The sequence below is a fragment of the Vigna umbellata genome, chromosome 1 (genome assembly GCF_029865625.1).
Source record: "Vigna umbellata cultivar VRB3 chromosome 1, Vumbellata_1.0, whole genome shotgun sequence".
Classification (NCBI taxonomy): domain Eukaryota; kingdom Viridiplantae; phylum Streptophyta; class Magnoliopsida; order Fabales; family Fabaceae; genus Vigna; species Vigna umbellata.
In genome coordinates this window covers 109,395,726-109,419,824 of record NC_142165.1, presented here as the reverse complement: position 1 = coordinate 109,419,824, position 24,099 = coordinate 109,395,726, and the positions used below count along the sequence as shown (strand labels likewise).

General features: G+C 30.5%; 2 protein-coding genes across 6 annotated transcripts; both read left to right on the top strand.

The window, feature by feature from the left end:
• The first annotated feature begins 1,675 nt into the window (after positions 1 to 1,675).
• On the top strand, positions 1,676 to 7,552 carry LOC124833692 (putative beta-1,3-galactosyltransferase 2). Of its 4 annotated transcripts, XM_088105559.1 has the most exons (12): positions 1,676 to 2,090; positions 2,184 to 2,330; positions 3,025 to 3,118; positions 4,439 to 4,507; positions 4,703 to 4,817; positions 4,940 to 5,003; positions 5,245 to 5,317; positions 5,415 to 5,535; positions 6,271 to 6,358; positions 6,433 to 6,558; positions 6,730 to 6,839; positions 7,066 to 7,552. In XM_088105559.1, exons 2-12 carry the CDS (start codon positions 2,212 to 2,214, stop codon positions 7,212 to 7,214), a joined length of 1,128 nt encoding a protein of 375 aa, XP_087961685.1. In that variant the 5' UTR covers positions 1,676 to 2,090; positions 2,184 to 2,211; the 3' UTR covers positions 7,215 to 7,552. The 4 variants fall into 4 exon arrangements, with proteins under 4 accessions (XP_087961685.1, XP_087961683.1, XP_087961682.1 ...); XM_088105557.1 differs by lacking the exons at positions 1,676 to 2,090; positions 2,184 to 2,330 and having other exon boundaries at positions 4,439 to 4,512; positions 4,698 to 4,817; XM_088105556.1 differs by lacking the exons at positions 1,676 to 2,090; positions 2,184 to 2,330 and having other exon boundaries at positions 4,439 to 4,512; positions 4,605 to 4,817.
• Positions 7,553 to 18,560: 11,008 nt separating this feature from the next.
• Positions 18,561 to 21,452, top strand: LOC124833687 (autophagy-related protein 8C-like). 2 transcript variants are annotated; one of them, XM_047308223.2, is made up of 6 exons: positions 18,561 to 18,718; positions 18,812 to 18,861; positions 19,330 to 19,385; positions 19,457 to 19,509; positions 20,965 to 21,083; positions 21,169 to 21,452. In XM_047308223.2, the coding sequence occupies exons 2-6, from the start codon at positions 18,825 to 18,827 to the stop codon at positions 21,261 to 21,263; spliced, it is 360 nt and encodes a 119-aa protein (XP_047164179.1). In that variant the 5' UTR covers positions 18,561 to 18,718; positions 18,812 to 18,824; the 3' UTR covers positions 21,264 to 21,452. The 2 variants fall into 2 exon arrangements, with proteins under 2 accessions (XP_047164179.1, XP_047164178.1); XM_047308222.2 differs by lacking the exon at positions 18,561 to 18,718 and having other exon boundaries at positions 18,795 to 18,861.
• Positions 21,453 to 24,099: the final 2,647 nt, after the last annotated feature.

The following is a 24,099-nucleotide window of genomic DNA, read 5'->3' as shown; positions in this document are numbered from 1 at the left end:
TAAATAAGTAATTTAATTTAAAAATTTAATATTATTTAATACATTTTCATATTTTAATAATTATTAAAATATAATTTGTATTATTATAATAGTTATATTAAAAAAGTTAAAATAAAAATAAAAATAATAATAATAAAAATAAAGAAACAAAATAATACAAATAATAATATAAAATCTAATTTAATATATATAAATATATTAAATTATACTAAAATATTAAATTAGTGAAATAAGATTTCAAAACTTTTAGATTTCTTAATTATTATTACTTTAATTTTAATTTTTTAATAATAATATTATTATAATAATATAAATTATATTTTAATAATTATTTAAATATAAAATATATTAAATAATATAAAATTTTAAAATTAAATTAAATAGTTAACAAATTATAAATAAAAAATAAATTTATAAAAACTTTCTTTTCGGAATTGGAAATCGATAATTATGTTATCGGATACCAATATCCAATGATTATTTTTTTTTAAATTTTTTTTATTTAAAATTTCATAATAATTTAATTTAATATTTTAATATAATTTAATATTTTATATATATTAAATCAGATTTCATATATATTATTTTTGCTTTTCTATTTTTATTATTTTTATTTTAATTATTTTAATTTTATTTTTTAATATAATTATTATAATAATACAAATTATATTTTAATAATTATTAAAATATGAAAAAATACTAAATTATATTAGATTTTTAAATTAAATTAAATATTTATTAAATTATAAATAAAAAACAAAGTTTTAAAAATTTGTTAGAGAGATGCTGTGTTAAAAAGGTGTATGGTTACTTTAATAAAAAAGAAAAAAAGTTAAAAAAATATTTATTAAGGTTAAAAAATAATTTTTAAAAAAAATTAAAAATGTAGAATGAAGTGTTGGAGTTGCAGAAGGATAAAATATTTAAAATGAAATTTTTGAAAAAATTAGAGATACTGAATGAGATATTAAAAGGTTAAAATTATAATTTTTGTAGGTACAATTGAAAGTGTAAATGAAACACAACGTGAAACACATATGGAATGGAATGACCCTTTATCATTTGGGCTTGAGTGCTGGTATATTATGAAAAAAATAAATAGCTGTAACTTTCCACCATTTTCCTTTTGTTTTTTCTAGTTTTATCTATATTAACGAAGTATAAATTAGGTTCCAAATCATTAGTTGTGCTATCATCTCTGAGAGAACTTTATCACTCAAAATAGGAATGAGTTTGTAAAGTGTAATTTATACCCAAAACAAAGTGCACTTTATTCCATTCCACAGGTAAGTTGTAGTGAGAGCTGAAAGATGTCATACTTGGATAAGTCATTTTCCTATGTTTCTCTTTTGAATTCAGAATTGTTATAAAGTAGGTTTTTTTTTTCTAGGAGGAGGAGCTGAATCACATGGTAAAGAATAAACAGAACTAATTATAATAATGATACTGATAATTAAACCTTATGCATTTAGGATTAGCAGAAGAATGTGTAGAGTTGTGCAAGCGTTACAATTGCAAAAGGACACACACAATTGGGTTGAATTGCATCTCTAATATGGGACAATTTTGACCATAAAACAGACCAATTTACTAGAGAAGAGTCTGGTGGGATCCATCTGAACTGGATTCAACCCAATAAAACCTTAAGTGCCATGGTAAAGTTAATACTCTTATCACCAGCCGACACTTTTTAAGGAAAATTATAAGCAACCAAAACACCATTCTGTCCAAATAACTTTACTTACTACACACAATTTGTTCCCCTATTCTTAGTGGGATTTTATTTTTGGAGGGCAAGGTTTTGTTAGTGTTAATGAATTGTGATTTATGAGGCATACCAAACACTTGAGTTGAGCTGAAAAACTGTGGTAACTGATGGTGGACAAGATCTGAGAAGAGAAACCAACACTTGAGTAACTGTTGCCATTATCCGTTCTTTTGAGTGTGATTCCCAATAACGTTTGTGGTGTTAAGAGGCTTTTTGTTGATAACAAGAGGCGGCTCCCAAATACTGGAAAATAAAGGGGCTAAGTGGGTCTTCTTCTCTTGCCCCCCAAAGAACAGGACAGTGACTGGGTGCCCCAGAAGCTGTAAAGTTTGTTTTTTTATTTATTTATGATTTTTGCATTTATTTGGTCTTTGGAATTCCTTGTGTTTTTAATTCATTGTGCATTTTTGCACAGTGAGGAGAGGGAGAAGAGGGGAGGTGCAATGTCCATGAAGAGCAAGGGTGGAGCTGTAGAACTGAGTGCAAGGAACGTCCTGCACAGGAAATGGGCTCTTCTGCTCTGTTTGGCAAGCTTCTGTGCTGGAATGTTCTTCACAAATAGGTACTTTCTATACTGGGTCTGTCTATTTGAACATCAAGTTTTACCCTTTTTTTCAGTTATTTTCGGCCAGTGATCGAGTTTCTGGGTGGTAAACTGTGGTCATGCTCTAAGAAAGGACATTTTATTACCTGAGTCTTCGTCATCTGCATTAGGACATTTATTCTTGTTCTTTTTTATTGTTTGTTTTATACTTCTACTTAGATTGTAAATATTTATCTACCATTCTCCACATGATTTTCTGTTGGTTTCATTAAATGTACCAAAGTGAATAAAAAAAGTGAGTGGTGGGTCTCTATATTTTATTTCCCTCTCCCTATTTACCTTAGTTGCTGAAAATTGTTAATTTGAATTCAATTTTAATTGCTGAAATTTGTCAAGTTTTAATTCAATGTAGACATGGCTGTTAGTTTAATTAAATGAAGGCTTCTTTACATATGGCGTGGCCTGTTACAGTTTTTTTACATTTCTTCATCACCCTCACCCTCCCTCGGTTCTGACCTTGTTTGAACAAATATCAATTTGTAAAGTTGAGTTCATTTAAGTGTTCACAATTTTTTTTGCTTTTATTATCAGATACTGAAGACATAGGTACTCTTTTTCTCATATTTCTACCCTATTAGTAGTTACTAAAATAGATCTCAAGTGAACTAATCATTACGATATACATGTAATGCTAACCACAATTTTGCTTCAGGATATGGTCGATGCCTGAATATGTAGAATTTACAGGGACTGCTAGTGAGATTGAAAGAATAAAATTAAATTCTGATGGTTGTAATCTAAATCCAGTAAGTGTATCAGTTACTCTTTTGCACATATTATATTTATATGTTATGCATGCATTTACCCCCATCCCATAATATTTATAACTACTACTGGAATTTGTAACAGTAGAAGTTCCTTCCCTGTGAAATGATCATGAGTTAAGAAAACAAAATATTTGTAATATATTTACACTTACATTTGTGGTTAGTTCACTATTCATTTGTACTCGAAAAAGAATGGTGGAATATGTCACTAATGTATCTTTGTTTTTGGTAATTTATTTCATTGGGGATGAATTTGCCTTCAGAGTTAAGTCCAGCCTTTTTTACCATCTCTTCACCTTGTAAGAGTGAACTCCTCTGCTTAGTTTCTATAGAAGTTTTCTCTTTTTTGGATTTGTTCATTAAGAAAAAAGGTTTCTTATATTTTGAGGAGCTTTACAAGGATTGTATTTGGCCTAACTTCTCCTTTTAAGAAGAGAAACCCAAAAAAGGTTGGGCCAAACTTTACCTTAGAGTATTCTTGTTGTCTATGATATGCCATCTCATTTGGACATGAAGTGTGGACAACAAGCACATGCCAACAATTCATTTGCATTGACTTATTGTTAATTTGATATTAACAAGGTGAGAAAGGGTTGAACTCTTGCTCAGTTGAGAAGGTTCCAGACCAACCAAATGTTTCAAAAGATTAGTTTTTGACTAAGCTTTGAATGGCTCTTGATTAGAGGTATAGTACAGGGGTTGAATAGTAGAGTGGTTTAGTGTAGCAGTTGTAGTGTATGACATAGTGGCCATAGCAGCACTATATGAAGAGAGCCTCGGAACAGATTCATTTAAAGCTTTTTAGGTGGGGCTATGTTTGGGATTGTTTCCACAATGACATCTAAAGCTGTAAAAATAGCAGTAAAAGTGAAGATGATGACTGATAATTCCTACCTACGAAGCTAGTATTTGACTTTTGTTTCTATTTATTTGTATGTTTTGTTTAAGAGACCTATGACATTATTTTAATCATGAATGTCATTGAGTATTTTTTTTTTATCATTTTTGAGAATTATGTACATAAACTATATAAATATTTCAAGGTTGCGCATATTCTGCCATCCACTATCCCACTGTAGTTTTTTTGGTGCTGGATGCTATGCACTACTATTAGGGATTTAAATCCATGGGTTTAGTTGCAAAATAAGAGTACTTTTTATATGATACAGTTTTCTGTTGGCTTTTTGAAATTTAGTAATGCTAAACTCGCAGGCATATAACTATGAGCTACATCTGTGCTATTTATGAAAAAAAGATCTTATGAACGTGTTCTGCTTGATGTTTTACCTTTATTTTAAGGTTGCAAGGCCAAAATCAAATTACAGTAAAGTGGAAGTTTCAAATACAGAGAATGTGGTCAAGAATGATGTCAAGTAAGCCAAGCCAATGCTTCTTTGCATGGGATTTACTTATATACGTGTCAAATAACTATAATGCTAATCCATTTCTACATTATGCACTACAGGAGACCAAGTAAGACAAAAATCTACGTTGGAGCTGAATCTTAAATTTGCTTTGCCACTTCCTGAATTTATGCTGAATGGTTGTGCTGTATCAGGGAAGTCAGAGACAATTGAATCAAGTACCAGGAACAAATATTTCATGGTTATAGGGATCAATACAGCTTTCAGTAGCAGGAAACGAAGAGATTCTGTTCGTACAACTTGGATGCCACAAGGTGATTTAATGATATTTCATCAATTTCTCGTTTTTCCTCTCATAAAAGTTCTCCTTTAGCCTGCTTAAGTAAGTCCACACCATCATATATCTAATCCATGGTTTCTAATGGAACTTCATTAGCTAATGAAAGACAAAAGTTGGAGGAAGAAAAGGGAATAATCATACGATTTGTTATAGGTCACAGGTCAGATTTCCTGATATCCACTTTCCTCTATTGTTGTGGTTTCCTACTTTTGATAATTCTGTTGCGCTTATTTTCTCATATGGTCTCAGAAATTTGTTTTGTGGCCTAAGTATCAAATTGTATTCAGTAGATAATTGTATACCTTGGGGTCATCCATTATGAATTCCGATATGGTTGGTTGAATTCATACTTTGTTGCGGTGCTAAGAAACCTTAACCTAGAGAGCCTTTTTTGTCTATAGTTCTACATCTGGTGGCATTCTTGACAAAGCTATTGAAGCAGAGGAGAGGCTTCATGCTGATTTTTTGAGGCTGGTAATCTTTCTCTCCCTCCCCTTTTCATCTAGATGCATAATCCATATCTTGTTTATATATATTTTTGTTGATGAAAAAAAATACATGTGTTAAGCAGAACCACGTTGAGGGATACCTAGAACTATCAGCTAAGACAAAGACCTACTTTTCGACTGCTGTTGCCTTGTGGGATGCGGAATTTTATGTTAAAGTTGATGATGATGTTCATGTCAATTTAGGTAAACAGAAAAAAATATTCAGCGTGTATGCTTACTAATTGATAATATGATATGTGGAGAGTTAGGAGAAAGTGACCGGTAAAGTTGAATTGATAAATCTAAGTCAGTTTTTACACATGATATGTGCAGAAAACTAACTTCATTTCTTTAGAAAGGAACACTAAATCATTTAAATTTATTGCAAATGTTCTATAATATGATTACAGGTGAGGAAAAGACTTAAAAAAATTGCTGTTAGATATTCTATTAAATTTTTACTTTGTAATTTAGCTTAGGAAGACAAGCCCAAAATGATACGAGACTTCTATAGGCTAGTAAATTTCCTTTTATATATTTCGTTTGTTAGTAAAATTGCCTAAGATGTTTTTAAGTAATAAAATAAAATAAAGTATCTAAGGGATGAAATGAAAGGTTGAGGTTTGTGTATACTATCTGCAATAGGTCTGACCTGACACCATATTGTTAATTTTGAACTAAGCCATGACAATGCTTTCTCTATGTTTGGTATTGAACTGTCATATATTGAGAGCTAAGACATTCTCTATAGAACATTCTTGTAAATGTTGCCCTCATAGTTGTATTTGGAGTATTTGCTTAATTGTATGGACTTTAATACAAATTGGCAGAAAAGTGAAAGGCATAAAATTCACTTGACTAATGATTATTTCATAGTAGATACTTCATTATCTACCGTTATTTTCCTCATTGTGCTTATTGTGTCTTTTTCAATCTCAGCAACACTTGGATTGTCTTTGAGCATGCACCGAATGAAACCTCGGGTGTATGTTGGGTGCATGAAATCCGGTCCTGTCCTTGCTCAGAAGTAAGAAAGCCTGTGTATTGTTTTTTTTCTGTTGTACTTTAAATACACTTCCTAGTTTAACCGTCTTACCACAGGGGAGTGAAATACCATGAACCAGAATACTGGAAGTTTGGAGAGGTGGGAAACAAGTACTTCCGTCATGCTACAGGACAATTATATGCCATTTCCCAAGATTTGGCTACTTATATATCAATAAATCAGTAAGTCTTGTTTTTGGCGTTTGTATGTCAATGATATTGAGATTTCATTACGCAGACTAACAACTTCATGGACTCTCCTCTACTAGTAAAGAATTGAATATATTACACCAACTAATGTGGCATTTAATGCTACTTTGATGCACTGATAACAGTTTGATTTTACAATACCAGGGATGTGCTTCATAAATATGCCAACGAAGATGTCTCATTAGGATCTTGGTTTATTGGTTTAGACGTAGAGCATGTTGATGATAGGAGAATGTGTTGTGGCACACCCCCTGGTATGTTCTATTTGTATTTTACCATAATATATTCTTGAGAAAATTCATGTTACCCACTATCATTAATCCAACACTTGTTCAAAAGCATTCTTTGTAAGGTAGTTTTCTTTCTGAATTCTGTGATTCCATGTAAACATGACAATGATAAACTTACATGGTTTTTCTTGGCTAGAAGACAAGATGGTAAGTGTTTTTATTTACCAATAGTGGTGGTACCCTCTTGCAGATTGCGAGTGGAAGGTGCAGGCTGGTAACGTATGTGTTGCTTCGTTTGATTGGAAATGCAGTGGAATCTGCAGGTCTGTAGAGAGGATGAAAGAAGTTCACCTGCGTTGTGGGGAGGATGAAAACGCTTTGTGGAGTGCAACCTTGTAAACTAAAAAAATAGTGCAATAAGAATTGAGAAAGCTTGAAGAACACACGAATGATGGAGGCCATAGACGTAGTATGAGAGTAGTAGTAGGTGGATCAAAATGGTATTAAGATTCAAATTTTCTGAACTGAGGACATAACCGACCCTTTTGCAGCAGCTGTAAAGGAGAAGAAAGAGAAGGAGTATAGTAGCAGCAGTGACAAAACCCATTCTTTTGTTGTTTAGTGGCTGGAGGGCTTTACATTCTAGTTCTCTGTCATGTCTTACTCTTCATAATAATTATTATTACTATTCTGTTTTTCTTACACAAGTTTAATATAATTTTATTTATTTCTCAAAAGTGTTACTTTTTCTTTTTTATTTTGATTAACAATAGGGTAAAAGACATTTTTATCGATTGACACATATTATAAAGCTAAAATAATCATAAAAGAATGATTTTTTATATTTTTATAAGAGAAAAAGAAGTAAAAAATAAAGAAAATCTAAAAAATTTGTTTATATCAAAAACTATAATTTCTGTTTCATTTTTGTTTTTGTTTACCTCACTGTCCATTCAGTAATGTGAGAGCAACATTTTATGAAGTCCTGAATGAGAGTCATTGAATAAATAACGTGATTCATTTGTCCTGTGAGCAAGTTGTTCATTCATAAAAGAAAAAAGAATATAGAATATGATTGTTAATGCAAAAATGGAACTCTAAATTATGAGAAAAAAAGAAGAAAAGAAACTGATACCTAATTTTAGTTTTTATTATAAATAACCAAAAAAAAACTTGTGATATTAAAAAATTGTTATCAGGAAAAAATATTTTGCATTAATTATAAAGAAGAAATGTTAGTTTAATTAGTAAAACAGTTTTTTTTAAAAATCAGATATGCATAAATATATTTCTATTTATAAGCTGTATTCCTATGATTAATAAACAACTTTTTCTTGAATCAACAATAAAAAGTATTAAAAAAATCATTTACAATAACGAACGAAACTCAGGGAGATTTGATAAAAATAAAATATAATTCAATTTAATTTTATTATATACACAAATATTTAACTGAAAAAGGAGAAGCAGGTCTTAATTCGTTAAAAAGTAAACAAAATAAAAAACAGCGACCTAAATATGCTGTAGCATATAGTTTTATTCTATATATTTTTTTTAAATATTACTCATTAATTTTAAATTGGTCTACATCATTAAATGGTCATGTTGTAAGGATAAAGAGGCTAAACAATATCAACCAAAAAGGAACATAAATTGTTCAGAAAATTCTTTTAACAGTGATTGCTTTTAAAAAAAATACTTTTTTAATCACTAGAAGCAATTTTGAAAGTATACTTAAAAGAATAAAGAGAGAAAAAAAGCAATAAAAGAAGTGAAACAAATAAAGAATAGGAGAAATTTTTGTAGTGGTTTGATTCTCTTTTTATATATGTTAAGTTTCAATCTAATCATCCATTGAATATTGTTTCATATAATTGATAGTCAATACCAAAAGTAATGTATAAAATATGAAGTTTTTTTAACAGGTCTCAAGAAGTACAAATCTATTACACCAACAATACACTGTAAAAATGAAAATTAAATTACATTTCGAAATGAATATAAGCAAGAAGAAAATTTTCCCACTGTAAATTTTCCAAAAAAGGATGGATAATGATAACAATAATTTTTATAAATTCCAATAAAACAATATAAATATAATAAAAAAACCTTTTTTCTGAAAGATTTGTTTGGAGAAGCAAATCAGAGTAGAGAACTTTTGTAGTTGGAAACATGTCGAAAATTAAATGTAAACACGAGAAAGATGAACCTTTACACAGAAGCAAAGTAAACGTAAAGAGAGATTTATCTTTGCCAATTCCCACTTCATTGATTTGCCTCTAATGAAGTCCCTACCACCCTCAAAAGAGTAAACAAAATGAAAAAGCTAAAACGATTTTCCTACCTACCATACCAATTCACTCTATCCCATTGCTCACTGCTTTTCGGAGACAAAAAAACATGCTAATAAGGTGGTCACCCAATCGAGCTACCGTGTTCAAGATCGAATTTTCACAATTCCTTTTTGCTATCTATGAAGAATAATGAACTCAATGGTGTTGCAGAATGATAACGAAGGAGAAAAACTTACTGAAGCAGTATGCAGGAAGAAAAAGGTGAATTACATGTGATATTGGCACGGCTCAATCAAATAACACAGAGCTTTTGAATAATAAAACACTGCCTTCTGATTGAACCGCACCAATATCTCAAGTTCCTGCACTTTCTTCAGAAACAAAGAAGCATTGATTAATAAATGTGATAACAAAAGCTTACCCCCTTATGGTGACTGCAGTATATCATAACCAGAAAGCATAATACTTGGAAAGTTTGATGAAGAAAGCATGTTCCTTTGAAGTAAGTAAAGAGTGTCCTGTGAGATTCTTAAAATATAATGGAAGAGAGAGAGAGAGAGAGAGAAACAGAGAGATGCAGAGCCTTAAATATGGTGGCATTTACTTTGCCAACGACTCAGGAAAAAATAGGAGGGGGCACATTAAATTGTGAGAATGGAAACAAATGGAAAAGAAAGGCATATTTTGAAGTGTGACAAGAAGAGAAGGGCAGTGAGACAAGAAAAGGAGTCCAGGTTCCAGGGTTTTATATTTATGAGTCTGGGAGGGTAAGTTGGTACGCTGCCAACCACATTTGAAATTCAAATAGTATGAAATGGCTTTTGGAAAGTTTCTCAGTGGTTGGTGTGAAATTGTGAATATAGTGATTTGATTGAGTCTTGTTAACTCGTGTCATTCATTCTCTGTTCAACCAATTATGTTTGGTAATTGGTTTCTCAACAACACATCTATGTGCTGCAAAAAGTTTGATTTCCTCAATATCAAACTCATCATCACTTTCTTCCACATTCAAAGGCAGAGATATAGATGTAAGTGGACATACTTGTTATAAATCAAACCCTCTTTGGTATAAATCCATACAGGGAAGTTCATACATCACTATGAAAGTATATTCATGATTCATAGAATCTATTTTTTTAATACCATGGAAGAGGTGGATGCCACGTCTCCTAACATTCCAATGAATTTCAAAATTTATTTTTTCGTCACACCCTTTTGGAGATTTTCAGTTTGTTCACAGAAAACTTTATGTAATAATTGATGGGTTTTTATTTGAATAAATTATTGATAAGAAAATGTTTATGAAGTGTTAGCCTTTTTGGTAGAGTGGTGGTGCCAGCTGGTGATACCTAAATTAAATCCCCTTTTGATGAGAGAAGCAGAATGATAGGTTAGCATACACAGTGTTAATTAGTTCTGATGCATAGGTTGGGAGGGACCCTGTGACATGTTATGTTGCTTCGAGTATTTCCGCCAGTAATGCCCATAACTAAGGGGAAGATTTGTTCGCACACGTTTTCGATCCAAAAGTTTTTACTTTATCAACAATTTCGCACCACCCAGAGGAATAAAACAATTTCAAAATTAATAAAATAACTAAAGATCAATCTTTTTTCAGTTTACCTCACAATAATTGGATTACAATTTAGCTTTATTTAATCCAACCCCTCAGTATGCTCACGGTGATGATGCATGCAAGATGGTAAAAAAGTGTTTTTTAACGTGAAATTGGTATAAAAATGTGACTAGAAAAGAGTTTAAGAAAGGGAGAAAAACACAAAGAGCTGCTTTGGCAGCTTAGGTCTAACTAATGGAAGCGATAAAGAGTTGCATTGTACATGGAGAGAGTGTGATATAGTTGGTATTAGAACAATAAAGGGTTTATTCTAATTAAGTAGTAATAGAATGTTTTGGGCATGCAGTTTTCTTGATGGAGGCATCTGAACACTATTTTGGGGAGAGACCTGAAAAGATGATGATGATGAGCATTGTAGTTCACTCCAAATTTCCAATTTCAGCTAGGGACCCTTTGAAATACCAAAATTAGACCAAAGAGTTGGCCAAATGTCAATTCCAAATAAATGCTCACACCAAGGCTGTGCCCTTGTTTCTCTACTTGTGGTCTTTCAAGTACCTTCTCTGTTTTGACACACACAAAATTAATACTGGTCCAGAAAATTTATAGGTAGTATTCAACCAACTGCATGTCTAGATCTGCAACAGATTCTCTCATTTAAATTTACCATCATGTTCTTGTTTAATCCATCCCATTACTAAACAAAACTAAACCCATTCAAAGATGTCACACTTTTCTTCCAAAGATACACTTTTTCAGCTTAAGGGAACTACTTCAATTATTACTCCTCCCTCAACCCTTCACCAAACAGTGGATGAAATACATTGCATTCAAAGTTTCCTTCAAGCATTATTTTCTACTACATAATTTAGATAATTTTGTTTTATACCTAGCATGTGAAATGAAACGAATATGATTTGGTAAACTGCCAGAAACACAGATTCATATTAATTATATGCGTGTGTATGAATAATCATTTTCAAATTTCAAAAGCTTGTCAGATAAAACTCATGGATTTTATTGTTTTATGTGCTACACTAACAGTCTGTATTCAAGTATGTGTTTCTACCGTTCACCCCATATTAATAAAAAGTAAGACAGCATTTAATTGCTAGCAACAAAAGAAAAAATCAGAGATGAAGTTAAAAGGCTAAAACATGATTGGAGTCATTGGTGAACGGCAGTAAAAAAGAAAAGGAAAAATAGAAAAGTTGAAGCTTCTTTGATGAAGTGGCAAAATAAATAGAAAAGTAGGCAAACCTTATTCTTGACCGAAGTCCTACCAAAACCTCATTGTACTTAGTAGCAACGATATGTCCCTATCTTCATGTGAAATAATGTCTTTTCTTTCAGCTTCTTTTACACTAGAAAACAAGCTGAGTTGAGTAATGTCAGTTCACACAATAGCGTGTAAATCCTGCAAGTGCACCCTCCTTTGATCACACTATATTCACAGCAATGGCTAATTAAACCAGGGTATTAATTCCAACCAGCATCTTCTTTAACGTTGAAACGCTTTCTATTCATGGAAGAATCTTCTTCAGACAGTGCTCACAGTGCAATAAAGTGTTCAACATGCTCACTGAAATATCTCTCTCTCTCTCTATATATATATATAGCTTCTTCCCTCCCTCTAAGTAAAACCATAATATACTGATGATGATTTACAAAACTTGCAAAGTTTTTCTCAAAAATAAAAAAACAAGAAAAAAAAAAGTGGGGTTGATGTAGTTAATGGTATCCACCTGCTAAAGAGAGGTTTTGAATATCAATACTGCTCGTACTTCTGCCAGCACAGTAACATAATAATGCACCTCTTTAGGATATAGAGCCTGGACCTGTGTTCCTTGGCTCTTTTGAGGAATCTCTTCTTCATGCTTGAAGCCTTCTCAGAGGGAAGAGTTTGTGTGGAACTTGAAGGATTATCCATGGCTTGTGTGGAACTTGAAGAGAGTGGAAAAGTGTTTGTGTAAGAAGCAAATAGAACATAGAGAGGGAAGAAGATGAAAAAAAATGTGAGAATAAGAAGTATAGTGTGTGTTTTGAGATTTGGCATGGCTTATGGACACTACAGCACAGCAGTGTCCAATGGCATGCATTGTTGTGGTCCTGGTACTATCTGACTCACACAGTGGCCCTCCCAACTGAGTTCTGGGTACTGGATTCAGTGGATTGGTCGTGGGAAACCAAGGATATAGTGTATTACAACTTGGATTGGAATCGATTAATACATAAAAAGACAAAATCAACTCATCTCATTAACATGATTATCTTCGATCTCCACACACACCAGCTATGAATAGAGAATAAATGAATGAACAATAATGATGTACTGATTCAATCCCTCAACATCATCTTTTTATTTTGTTCTTGTGTTCAAAGAATGTATACTGTGCTATAACATCTGTTCGTGCTTAACTTAACTTATTGAACCATAGGAAAAAAATGTGGAACAATTAAGCTGATTTGATTGCTATAATTTAAAAGTATTTACCTCTCAAATGTAAACATAGGTTCGAGTGTTTGCTATTGATAAGAAAAATGGAGTCATACAATGTAAAATAAATTATTTACTTTTATCCAAATTTTATATGTTAAATAATAAGATAACATTTGGATATTTATTTTGTGTGGACTCTTTTAGTTAATACCATGAACACCAATATTATCCTTTCAAAATATTTTGACCCTCTTATTTTGTGAATCAACTCACTTTGATATCTTTTGCTTACAATTAGTTAATTATTTATCTACATTAAATTATCTAATTTCATAATTAAATATTATTTTTTTTACTAAAGATAAAAATACTAATTTTGTCTGCAATTTTGTACTATATTAATCAATGTAAACATTTATCCATTATAAGTTAAAGCAATATTATTTTATTTTCAATCATGATTCAAAAAATAATACAATATTTTTTCATTCTTTCCTTATTTATAAATTAACTTTACAAGTATATTATAAATGTTAAACCTAGATAAGTTAGCTTAGCTTATATTACTAACTTTTTTTCTCTCTCCATTTAATTTTTCTAACAAATTTTTTAATTTTACTATAAATGTACTAGCTTTTATATATATATATATATATGAAGCGTATGTAATAAAAAGACAGAAGAATTTCTTTGTTGAAATAGATTAAGTTATTGATTTATTTTTTCTCCTAATCAATAATTGGATTACTGGTCAAACCATTAATCAAAAGTAACATCTATCTTATCTGTGACCTAAAAATGATGAGCTGTGGTGGCAGGTCTAATCCAATATACACAAAATCAGGTCAAATGGTTGGATTCTTTCACAGTTTCAACCTGTAATTGACAGGTACAATTCCCTCTCACAAAAAAACACTTTAAGAATAATTATAATAATAGAAAAACATTATATGAAGATCCAAAAAAAATGCTAATAAGTGTGTATGTAGGTAGAGAAATCAATTGCAAATGAAGATTAAGGGTATATTTGGACAGGAAATGAATGTATGTGAAATATAAAAGAAATGATGAAAAAATTGTTCTTAAGGAAATTTATATGAAAGTGAAAAAGGTGAAAAGAAAATAAATAAAAAATGTATAAGTGATTTAATTTATGTAATAGATGATTTTTGTCAATTAATGAATTTATAAGATTGTAATGTTATGTTTATATTAAAAATAAAATTGTAACTAATATTGATAATTTCTTTATATTTTTTATATTAAAAAAATTATAATTATAATTGTTATTGTTTTAAGAAATATAATTTGATTGAATAAAAAAAATTGATACATATAGAAGTTACTGTGTGAAACCATTGAAACCAAATTTTAAATTAAGTAAAACTTCAAATAATATATTTAAATTGATGTAAAATGTGTGAAATTTGATTATATATTACTTTCAATTTGTGAAAGCATTTGAGGGTCGTAGTCGATAAAGGTTATACTTTGATATTTGCAACATTGTGTAAAAGCATTATTGGTTGTTAACATTAATCATATTTAATTCATGGTTTTTTTGTATTAAATATAATGTGACTAACACAAGACACCGGATATATCAATAGATAAGATGTCATGTTTAAGTTATAATTGTGTAGTAAGAATGTTTAGTTGAAAATATATTTTGTTCTTATATTTTATCATGTGTTTAATGACATGATGACAAAATGTTAATTTTTTATGAGCCTTAATATAAAATGTTTTTATGTATGTGATAATTATGCAAAATTATTGGTCAAAGAACTCTCTCTCTCTCCTCTCTCTCTCTATGAGCCTTAATATAAAATGTTTTTATGTATGTGATAATTATGCAAAATTATTGGTCAAAGAATTCTCTCTCTCTCTCCTCTCTCTCTCTCTCTATATATATATATAATATGGAAGCACAATGGTCGATCTTCAACCAATTATTTTAGATGCTAAAATTTATTTTTATAGATGTATACAAAATTTAAGAGAGTGAAATAATGGAATTCAATAATATTTAAAAGAAATTATTTTATTTATTTAATATTTTTTGTTTATATAAAAGAAATTTGAGAGAAAAGCAAGCAAACCTCTCCGTTTCATAACAAAGTTTTGTCACTCCATAATCATTTATATTCAAACTTCTTTTAATTTGTGACATTTTGACTCTATATCTCTAATATCACCATGAAACTTAAATGTTATGGTTGTATTGATACTTTTAAGGATATTTCTTTATTAGTCGCAATAAGTTAATATGTTGGTTTCATGTTTATCTTGTGAATCTTAATACAAAGGTGAATGACTTTTGTTAGTTTTAAGGTTGAATAAAACACCTTAATGAGGTAGTTTTTCTTATTGCATGAGATACCAATGTTTCTGAACATTGAAATTGTAAGTGATGGTGAAAATATAAACTTAATGCAACAAAGTAAAACAAAAATCCATTAATTTTAAAGGGAGAATTATCCTTGTACATAATCTCCTTACATTTTCAATAATTATATTTCTTGTAGTAAGTGCACATGTAAATATGTCCAACTTTATTAGAATATGTTGGTAGTGATGACATAGCTTTATCAACTACAACAAATGACAACTAACCATTCATTTAAATGTAGATTGTTTAGCGTTCAAATAAATAATATAAATATCATATTATTTGGTGGTTAGAACACGTCAATAATTAATAAAGCTTGATACTATATTTTTAATAAGTGATAAATATATATTATTCATGCTTATTATAACTTATTATTTATTTTCATTTGTGCATTTTTGTGTTACTCTCATGAAAAGATGTAATATTTTTATGTTAATTTTCTCTTAAGATAAATATAATTCTCTTTTCTTAAGATTATTTTGTAGGAAAATGAAAGATTCGGAAAAAATAAAGAGTTGTCTACTAGGACCTTCTCGCCTAGTCACTCAATCGCTCGTCCAATGAGAACCACCAAACACTCACTCAGTGAGAAAGTTGTCTCGCCCAATGACACAGAGCAATTATACATGAAACAGAAGTTAACTCTTGACCAATAACAATACAAGCTCGCCCAACGAGAAGACAATTTTTGGGAGTGGTTAAAATGTCGAGAGTAAAACGAAAAACTTAGTTTTTGGTGTGAGAACACGACAAAACTTAAGCCACATGCAAAGACACTCCTAGGATGGAAAACTTCAAATTTCTTCATTCATTCCATCAATTTTCATCCAACTTTTGTATTCTAGATGTATGGGAGTAGCTAAACTCCCATTTCACTAGGATTGGATATAATGTATTCATACTCTTAGTAGTTTTGCTATGTAATATAATCTTTTTCATTATTTATATGTTTTATCTTTATTATTCATATGTATGATGGAATATCTATATTATTTGGTAGTATCAAATTACTGAAAAATGTGTTGAAACTTAGACATAGATAGAATAACTAAGAGTTTTTGTTTAAAGAATATACTTAATATCTCGTAGTCATTCTAAACATTTTATTTTAATGCAAACCTTGTGTTAAAATAGTCAAGAGAGTAGTATTTTCATATAGAGATTTAGAACTTGCCTCTAAGACATTAGGCCTACTATGCTTATGATGTGAATGTTTGAATATGTTAGAGATATATTGTGTAAACTATTGTATAAAGTTTGGTTCATGAAATTCAACCCTAGTGAAGTTTTTCTCGAATCACTTTATAACTTTAAAATTTAGTAGTTTTATATGCTTTTATCTTGAATTGAATCAATCAATGTTTTTAATCACCGCATGAATTAATAAGTAATCATAATCCGTCAAACAAATATAATTTTTTTGGAAAAATTATGCTTGGATTTTCATTTTACTACTTGAACAATTTGGCATAATTATCAAAAAGTTAACAAGAACGTTAAAACGTTGCGAAGAAGAAAAACTGAAAAAAAAAAAAAACGTTGTACAAAGAAAATTTTAGAAGATGAAAAATACTCTTTGAAGAGATTATCTTAAACCAAAATTATATTTAGGTCCTTATTAAAAATAAATAAATAAAATGTAAAATAATTCCAAATTATTAAATGGAGTATCAAAGGAGCATGGTAGCAATGTCCTTATAATTTTAACCTACATTGAAAGCATTTTTGATGTGTTTTATTTTCAAATTGTTAACTCATTTTTCTTTTAGTAATAATAAATTAAATTCAATATACATATTTACTTTAATTTTATATTTTCATCCATAATTTAGTATTTTCTCACTGCTTTAGTCATGAATTTTTCTATAAGTATTATTTATTATTTATTCTAGTTGTAATTTTATCAACCAACAACATCTAAACCATGCATTTTATCAACCAACAACATATTTTCAACTATAAAAATATAGAAGGTTACTTATTTGATGTTCAAACAAACGTACCAAACACGATTTCTTCGAGACAACACCACCTTCACTGTCCAACCAAACAACCGAAGAACGAAGAATGGAGCAATGTCAATACGTAAACCAAATGGGAACATTTATGTGTTTTTAAAAGTAATAATATAATTTGATTGTACATAAAATCTTATAATGTTTAAAAACAATAATAAATTATATAATTATTAAAATAAAAATTAAACGTAACTTACTTTTTTAATTTAAAAAAAATCATATTTACAATAAATATTATAAAATAATACTTAAGTATCATATAAAGGGGAAAATTAGTGTCACTCTGATTGCAATAAAAAAATAAAGGAAAAAAATATAATAAAAATAACACTTAAAACGTTAGTGTTATTCCAACTTTCAAACCTGCAAATAAAATTATTTATTATGATATCAAAATAGAATAATAGAATTATACTTTAACAATTTTCCTGCAAAATGTTCCTTTGGTAGATATGATTAGTTACCATTGGATGTATGTTACAAAAAAACACTTTGATACTCTAAATTAATTAATTTATTAATAAATGAATAATAAATAAGCAGTCTACATATAAACTTTTTTTTTATCTATTATACTAAACACATATGACCCTCATTAAATGTCTGACACAACCCTAATGTTGATTAATGTGTAATTGTTTAATTACGTCCTTATTATGTTAATTAAATTAGAAATAAACACATATTCACATTATCAAAATATATAATTACATCCTTTTAGTTTCGTAATCTCCAGTATACACTTTAAATACAACATAAATTAATCGTGAATAATCAATACATATAAATCGAAGTGAATAAATATTTTTTTGTAAATATTCATAAATTGGCTGGAGCTTTATTTGGGCATTATGTCGGGTTAGGAAACCAACTTTTTTATTTTTTATCAATTAATAGATAAAGTTTGTAAATTTTTGTTTGAGGTGAAATATTTATTTAAAAAGAACAGATATATGATAATTACACATGGGATACGATAAGAAAGGAAGATGACAGTGATAAAAAAACAACAGAAAAAGAAATAAAGCTGGCAAGTGGTAATGATAGTTTTAGTTAAAAAAAGTAGTAATTATAGGTTTCTTCTCCGTCTCAATTACGTTCATCTCTTCTCCTCTCTTCTATTCTCTTAACCTAATTTCCCAATCAATCTTTCATCCATTTTTTCTTGTGACTGTGTTGGGTATGTCAATCCTTTCTCCAACCTTACTCTTCGCTATTATGTTCCCTTTCTTTTCCTTACTCAATTTTCTTTTCTAATGTTTCGCTGTTTCAGATCTTCACAGACCATGGCCAAAAGCTCCTTCAAGCTTGAGCATCCCTTAGGTCCTCTTCCTATTCTTTAACTTCTCTTCCAATATTTTTACTTTGCTATTCTTAGTTCTGGGTCACGTGTTTCATCACCCTCAGTAGGGTTTATATTTAATTAGTAAAGTTTAAATCTTTCTCACTTCTACCCTAAAGATAAATTCTGTATTCGTGTAATTTAAAATCGACGAGCTTTTGGATTCTGTAGAAAAGAAGAATTATAGGGAACATAATTCATCTAGATGATTTCGATTAATTTTATCATAACATCAACTGAGAAGGATATTTGGTTTATTCGGAATAGAACTAAATTCTGGGTTTTTCTTTCTTTTATTCCTGCGTTTAAATACACAATCTTTTGCCCGAGGACAATTTTTTCCCTCCCTTTTGGAGTTTGCATTTTTCTCATAATATCTAAGGTATACTTTGTTGCATAGTTTTCCCTTTAAACTCATGAATTGAACATTTTGTTTTTCCCCATGCCAGAAAGAAGGCAAGCTGAGTCTGCTCGCATTAGAGACAAGTATCCTGATAGAATACCGGTGGGTTCTTTTGTTTAGATTGTTTGTGTTTTCTTGAGGCACTCTTGTTGAAATGCAGTCATTGTGTGCAGGTGATTGTTGAGAGAGCGGAAAGAACTGACATTCCAGACATTGACAAGAAGAAGTTAGTGATCGTATAAAACACCACTTACTGTATTCATGTATATTTTTGCTTTCTCAAGGGTATCTTTTTTCTTGAAGTTGGTTGATGCTTTCTGTAAAGATTTTGGGGCTTTCTTTTGTTTGTTGTGTCAGTAATAACGTAACGGTAGCGTGGACAGTGAAAATGGACAAATTGGAAGCAGATCAGCGTCGTACAATTGATGCTTTGTTTTTACGGGCAAAGTGAATATATTAATAGCCAGTATTAGCTCAACTCGAAATATTTACAATACAACTGAACGGTGCATCTAATTTGTGAGTTCAGCTTAAGGTCTGCTTGGGTAATGTTTTCTAGAAGCACTTTAGGATAAATTATCAGCTAAAGGGAAAGTATTCGTTCTGTTTGGTTATCATTTTTAGATTGAGCTTGTGCTCTTCATGAAAAGAGAAATTCTTGGTAAAGAGGATGCCATTTGAAGAGAGATCTCTCCCCTTTCCCTGTATTTCAATTTTCACTAAAATATTTCTTTTCTTTCCTATTTCTAGTTTTGGTCCTAACCAAACTCATGGAAGAGAGCGTTTTCTGTAGGATGCAAAGGCTGTAAAGGAAGAGAAAAGTGGAGGAAATGAGAATTCCTGTCAAAGAAAAGAATTCTTCTAGTCAGGGATCATATTCGAATATCCACGTTAGGCTGGGTATCATGTACAAATAAAGAAAGTGAAACTTCCAGCCTTTAATGGGGAAGGTGTTGTAAGATTCGTCACCAGTGTGGAAACACTCTGAAGTGTAGAATACTCCAGAAGAAGTGAAATAGAGCTTTATTAGTTTGGGACATTAAGTTAATCCCAAGTCCAAATTATAAGATTGCATCATAGTTTATCCTTGAACCATTGTTTGGTCATCTGCATTGCCATGCTCCAAGGTAGTAGTAGCCCTAGGCGTGAGGGAAGATGTTTGAAAGTTGTCTTAATTGTGGTCACCTTTAGTTCACTTAGTTGTAGCTGCTTTGGACGGGATTGTAGCAAACTTCAAAGATGTTATTTAACCACATCCCACATCAACTACAGATATTTTTTAAACAGAACTTATACAACTTGAATTGTCCTCACATTACCAACAAGTTTTTCAGAGTTGAGTTGGGTGCTCAACCTAAATTCTAAGCTAATACATTGTTTTTATTGGTTTGCAGCTTATTCTTCCTAGCCCAGTCAGCTGCTTTCTGCGAAATATTTCCCTTTCTCTTTTTCTTGCATTTATAAGATATAATTGCTTAACTTAGTTAAATAATAAAATGTTATTCACTTGTATGTAGAATGTTATTTTATCTATGGTCTAGTTTGCACCCACTTCATTACTTCGTTTAGGAAGATTTTTTCCATTGATGTAGCGTTGGGTTAGACCACAATGCATAAATCTATTCTTTTGTGCAGCAGTGAATTCTCACCTGGTTCTGTTTCTCTTGTTGTGATGCTGCAGGTACCTTGTCCCAGCGGATTTGACTGTTGGTCAATTTGTTTATGTTGTTCGTAAAAGGATCAAGGTCGGTGCGGAGAAGGCTATTTTTGTTTTTATCAATAACACATTACCTCCAACTGGTTAGTAGCGGCGACTCAAGCTGAATAATAAAACATTACGATAACAAATTCTTGTTGTGCTTATGAACTGAATCTCTTGTTGCAGCCGCATTGATGTCTTCCATTTATGAGGAAAATAAGGACGATGATGGCTTTCTTTACATGACTTACAGTGGAGAGAACACTTTCGGTTCCCACTAAATTTAATAATTTATGATCAACTCTGTAAATAGATGCTGCAAGTTCTGTTGTCTATAGTCAATGCCTATCCTGTTTATTGTTAATGGTATGGTTTACGTATATATTGAACAGGATTTTCATGCTCTTCGATTATGTGTATTGTTCTAAAAATATGAATTTCAATATATGAATTTATATTTTATGCTGACAGTTGAATTCTTTTTTTAATGGCGGCCTGAGATTTGTAATTTTTTAATGAAGCTTTTAATTTGTTTTGGTTTTGGTAACGACTCAACGAGGACACTATGGTGCTTTATTGTTTTGGGAAAAAGAGAGGAACGCCACAGATACAAAAGAAAATAGAGATTTAAAGTAATCCAGTGACCTCTGAGATTGGTAGTGTCTTGGCTCAATAATTGTCACACGATGGCAAATTACAGTTCAGGCATTATTTAAAAGGATTGTGCTTCAAACGCTTCCCTCAATATTTATTTCTTTTCCAGTAAAGTTTTAAAAGCTTCCAAAATGTGCTTTTTGAGAATTTTTTTAAAGCTTCGGGAAAGCTTGTTTTGAAATGGAATCGGTGCTCTATTATTTCAGGAAAAATGAGTTGTGGTTTCGTTGTTTGTGTCATTATTGAAATTGCAACAGCTAATCAATAGCAATCAATGAAAATGAAGGTTTGTCAATATATCAAACAGAGTTTCTGCACTACATTTCTTATATATGCTGATGGTATGTTGTATTTCAGAAGATATTCATAATCATATTAAATCATGTAATAAACTTATTCTCCACTGGCATGATTTATTTGTGGTTCAAGTCAATGATAATGTTTAAGAACTAATCATCCTTGCATGGAATTGTGAGACCTCCTGTTGGATCATCATATATGCTTGACTTAGTAATTACTGAAATGAAGGTTTATACAAGTTTGATATTGGGATGAGTTGTTTTTCCCAGTAGAGCATAGTGTTTGTCTAATAACTGACAAAATTCCTTTTGTGAACAAAACTCTCCCAAAAGGAAATTTCTAAAGGTTTCAAAAAAAAAATTGTTTTCATTTCAAAATTAATTCAAAGGGTTTTTAAATTATAATTTTCTAATGAAAATTAGGAATTTTTTAGAAGTATTTTTAACCATGCTTTTGCTCCTACCTTTTGTAATTATTGACTTGACTCATTTCCAAAGTTGATCACATTTTTTTTTTGTATTTTAAAATAAGTTAATTTACATAAGGAAATATACTGTGAGTTCTTATAAAATTTCATGATGCAGAAACTGTTTAAAAATAATATGATTTAACGAGACTTATTTAAAGGAAAATGAAACTTCTTAACAAGTTTGAACCTATTAGCAACGATGCATAATTAAGCAAAACAGTGACATGCTATCCTAAAGGATGTCTTAACTCGTACGCAATCAATCATGCAGTGCTAAATAATGCTAAATTTAAAGAGCATCTTCCTCCATAATTAACTAATATCATTCAATCAACCTTAACTTTCTGATACATCTTCAATTCATTAAAAGAGGTGAAAGAAAAAGACTACAAAACTGCTGCCATAGTGGTGAATTAATAGTTCACACATTATACATTAATTGGATGTACTCTTTCTTTTGCACAGACTTTTGAACCATTTGATACAATTTGAAGCAGTTGCTTTGACTTTGCCGAAACCACCCTTAGAACCTGAATTCTTGTTCTTGTCTGTTTCCTTTTGAGATCTTGTCACATCATCTTCCATGGCACCAATACCACCAGCACCCCATTGATCTGCCCAACTTGGAGCTTCGCTTGCCATCTTTCCCTGATGCCATCACCATAAAACAACCTTAAACCTTTCAGATACCAAGAGACAAAATCTCAACAAATCATTACTACAGAACAAATCTATGAAGGTGAAACCTTATAAACACTAATAGTTTTCTGAATTTATAGCCAATCTGATCTTATGCTCAACGAGGGAATAACAAATTTAAGTACTTTCCTTCAAAATATATTACAGCACGTGATCATGAATTCATATAAATTGCAACACACATCTAATAAAACTGGGGAATCTTTCAAATCCAGAAATACTTGGCAAGTGCCTGTGGTGAAAACTTGAGACAGAAAAGCTTAAAGACAGGAGCAATACCTCCAAATGGAATGAATGAGATTTTGATGCAGAAGAATGGTTGATGAAAGAAAGACTTGAAATTTAAAAGGTATAGAAGGAGGACTGAAGGAAATGATATATATATTGAAATGTGATGTTACATTGCTTTTCCTTTTCCTAATTTATCTTTATCTTTTCATAACAGGACTTGACAACTCACCTATCTGTTTGAGTATTCCCATCTGGTTAAGCAAACTATGTGCGTCATCTTTCCTAGTTTTTCTTTTTATTTTTAAATAAATACTAAACCTTATGACATAATAATAGTATAGTGTAATCCTTCTACCCTGGTCTTTGTTCAGGCTTGGTGTGGTTTGAGTTTTTTATCTTGTCAATTCTCATCCAACGTTGTTGGACACTTTAATCAATGCATGGATCAAGAATCTTTCATTTGGGTTTTCTATCTTGAGACTTCTGTTTTTATTTTTTATTAAAAGTCATATAGTTACTGTTTTATCACCCATACTTTTTTTGCGGAAAAAGATAAAGAACATGTATTCATGAAAGAATGATTAGCGTACAATGAACACTAGTCTAGTGTCCTCTTAGACTACTAGTATCAAACCCCCTTTACTGGTTTATCTTTGTTGATTTAAAAATTTTCTGGAAAACTTGTCTGCATAAATGGCTGTGAAATAATGCAGCAGTAGCTGTGGTAGTTCCCTCTTAATGCTCTTACTGGTTTTTTTCTGATG

Excerpts from the sequence above, each read along its gene's own strand:
- LOC124833692 (XM_088105559.1), top strand. The coding sequence starts at position 2,212 with ATGTCCATGAAGAGCAAGGGTGGAGCTGTAGAACTGAGTGCAAGGAAC. Across the intron at positions 5,536-6,270 it reads TGATGTTCATGTCAATTTAG|CAACACTTGGATTGTCTTTG; the intron begins GTAAACAGAAAA and ends TTTCAATCTCAG. Across the intron at positions 6,359-6,432 it reads GGTCCTGTCCTTGCTCAGAA|GGGAGTGAAATACCATGAAC; the intron begins GTAAGAAAGCCT and ends GTCTTACCACAG.
- LOC124833687 (XM_047308222.2), top strand. The coding sequence starts at position 18,795 with ATGTTTCGCTGTTTCAGATCTTCACAGACCATGGCCAAAAGCTCCTTC. Across the intron at positions 19,386-19,456 it reads AGTATCCTGATAGAATACCG|GTGATTGTTGAGAGAGCGGA; the intron begins GTGGGTTCTTTT and ends CATTGTGTGCAG. Across the intron at positions 21,084-21,168 it reads TAACACATTACCTCCAACTG|CCGCATTGATGTCTTCCATT; the intron begins GTTAGTAGCGGC and ends CTCTTGTTGCAG.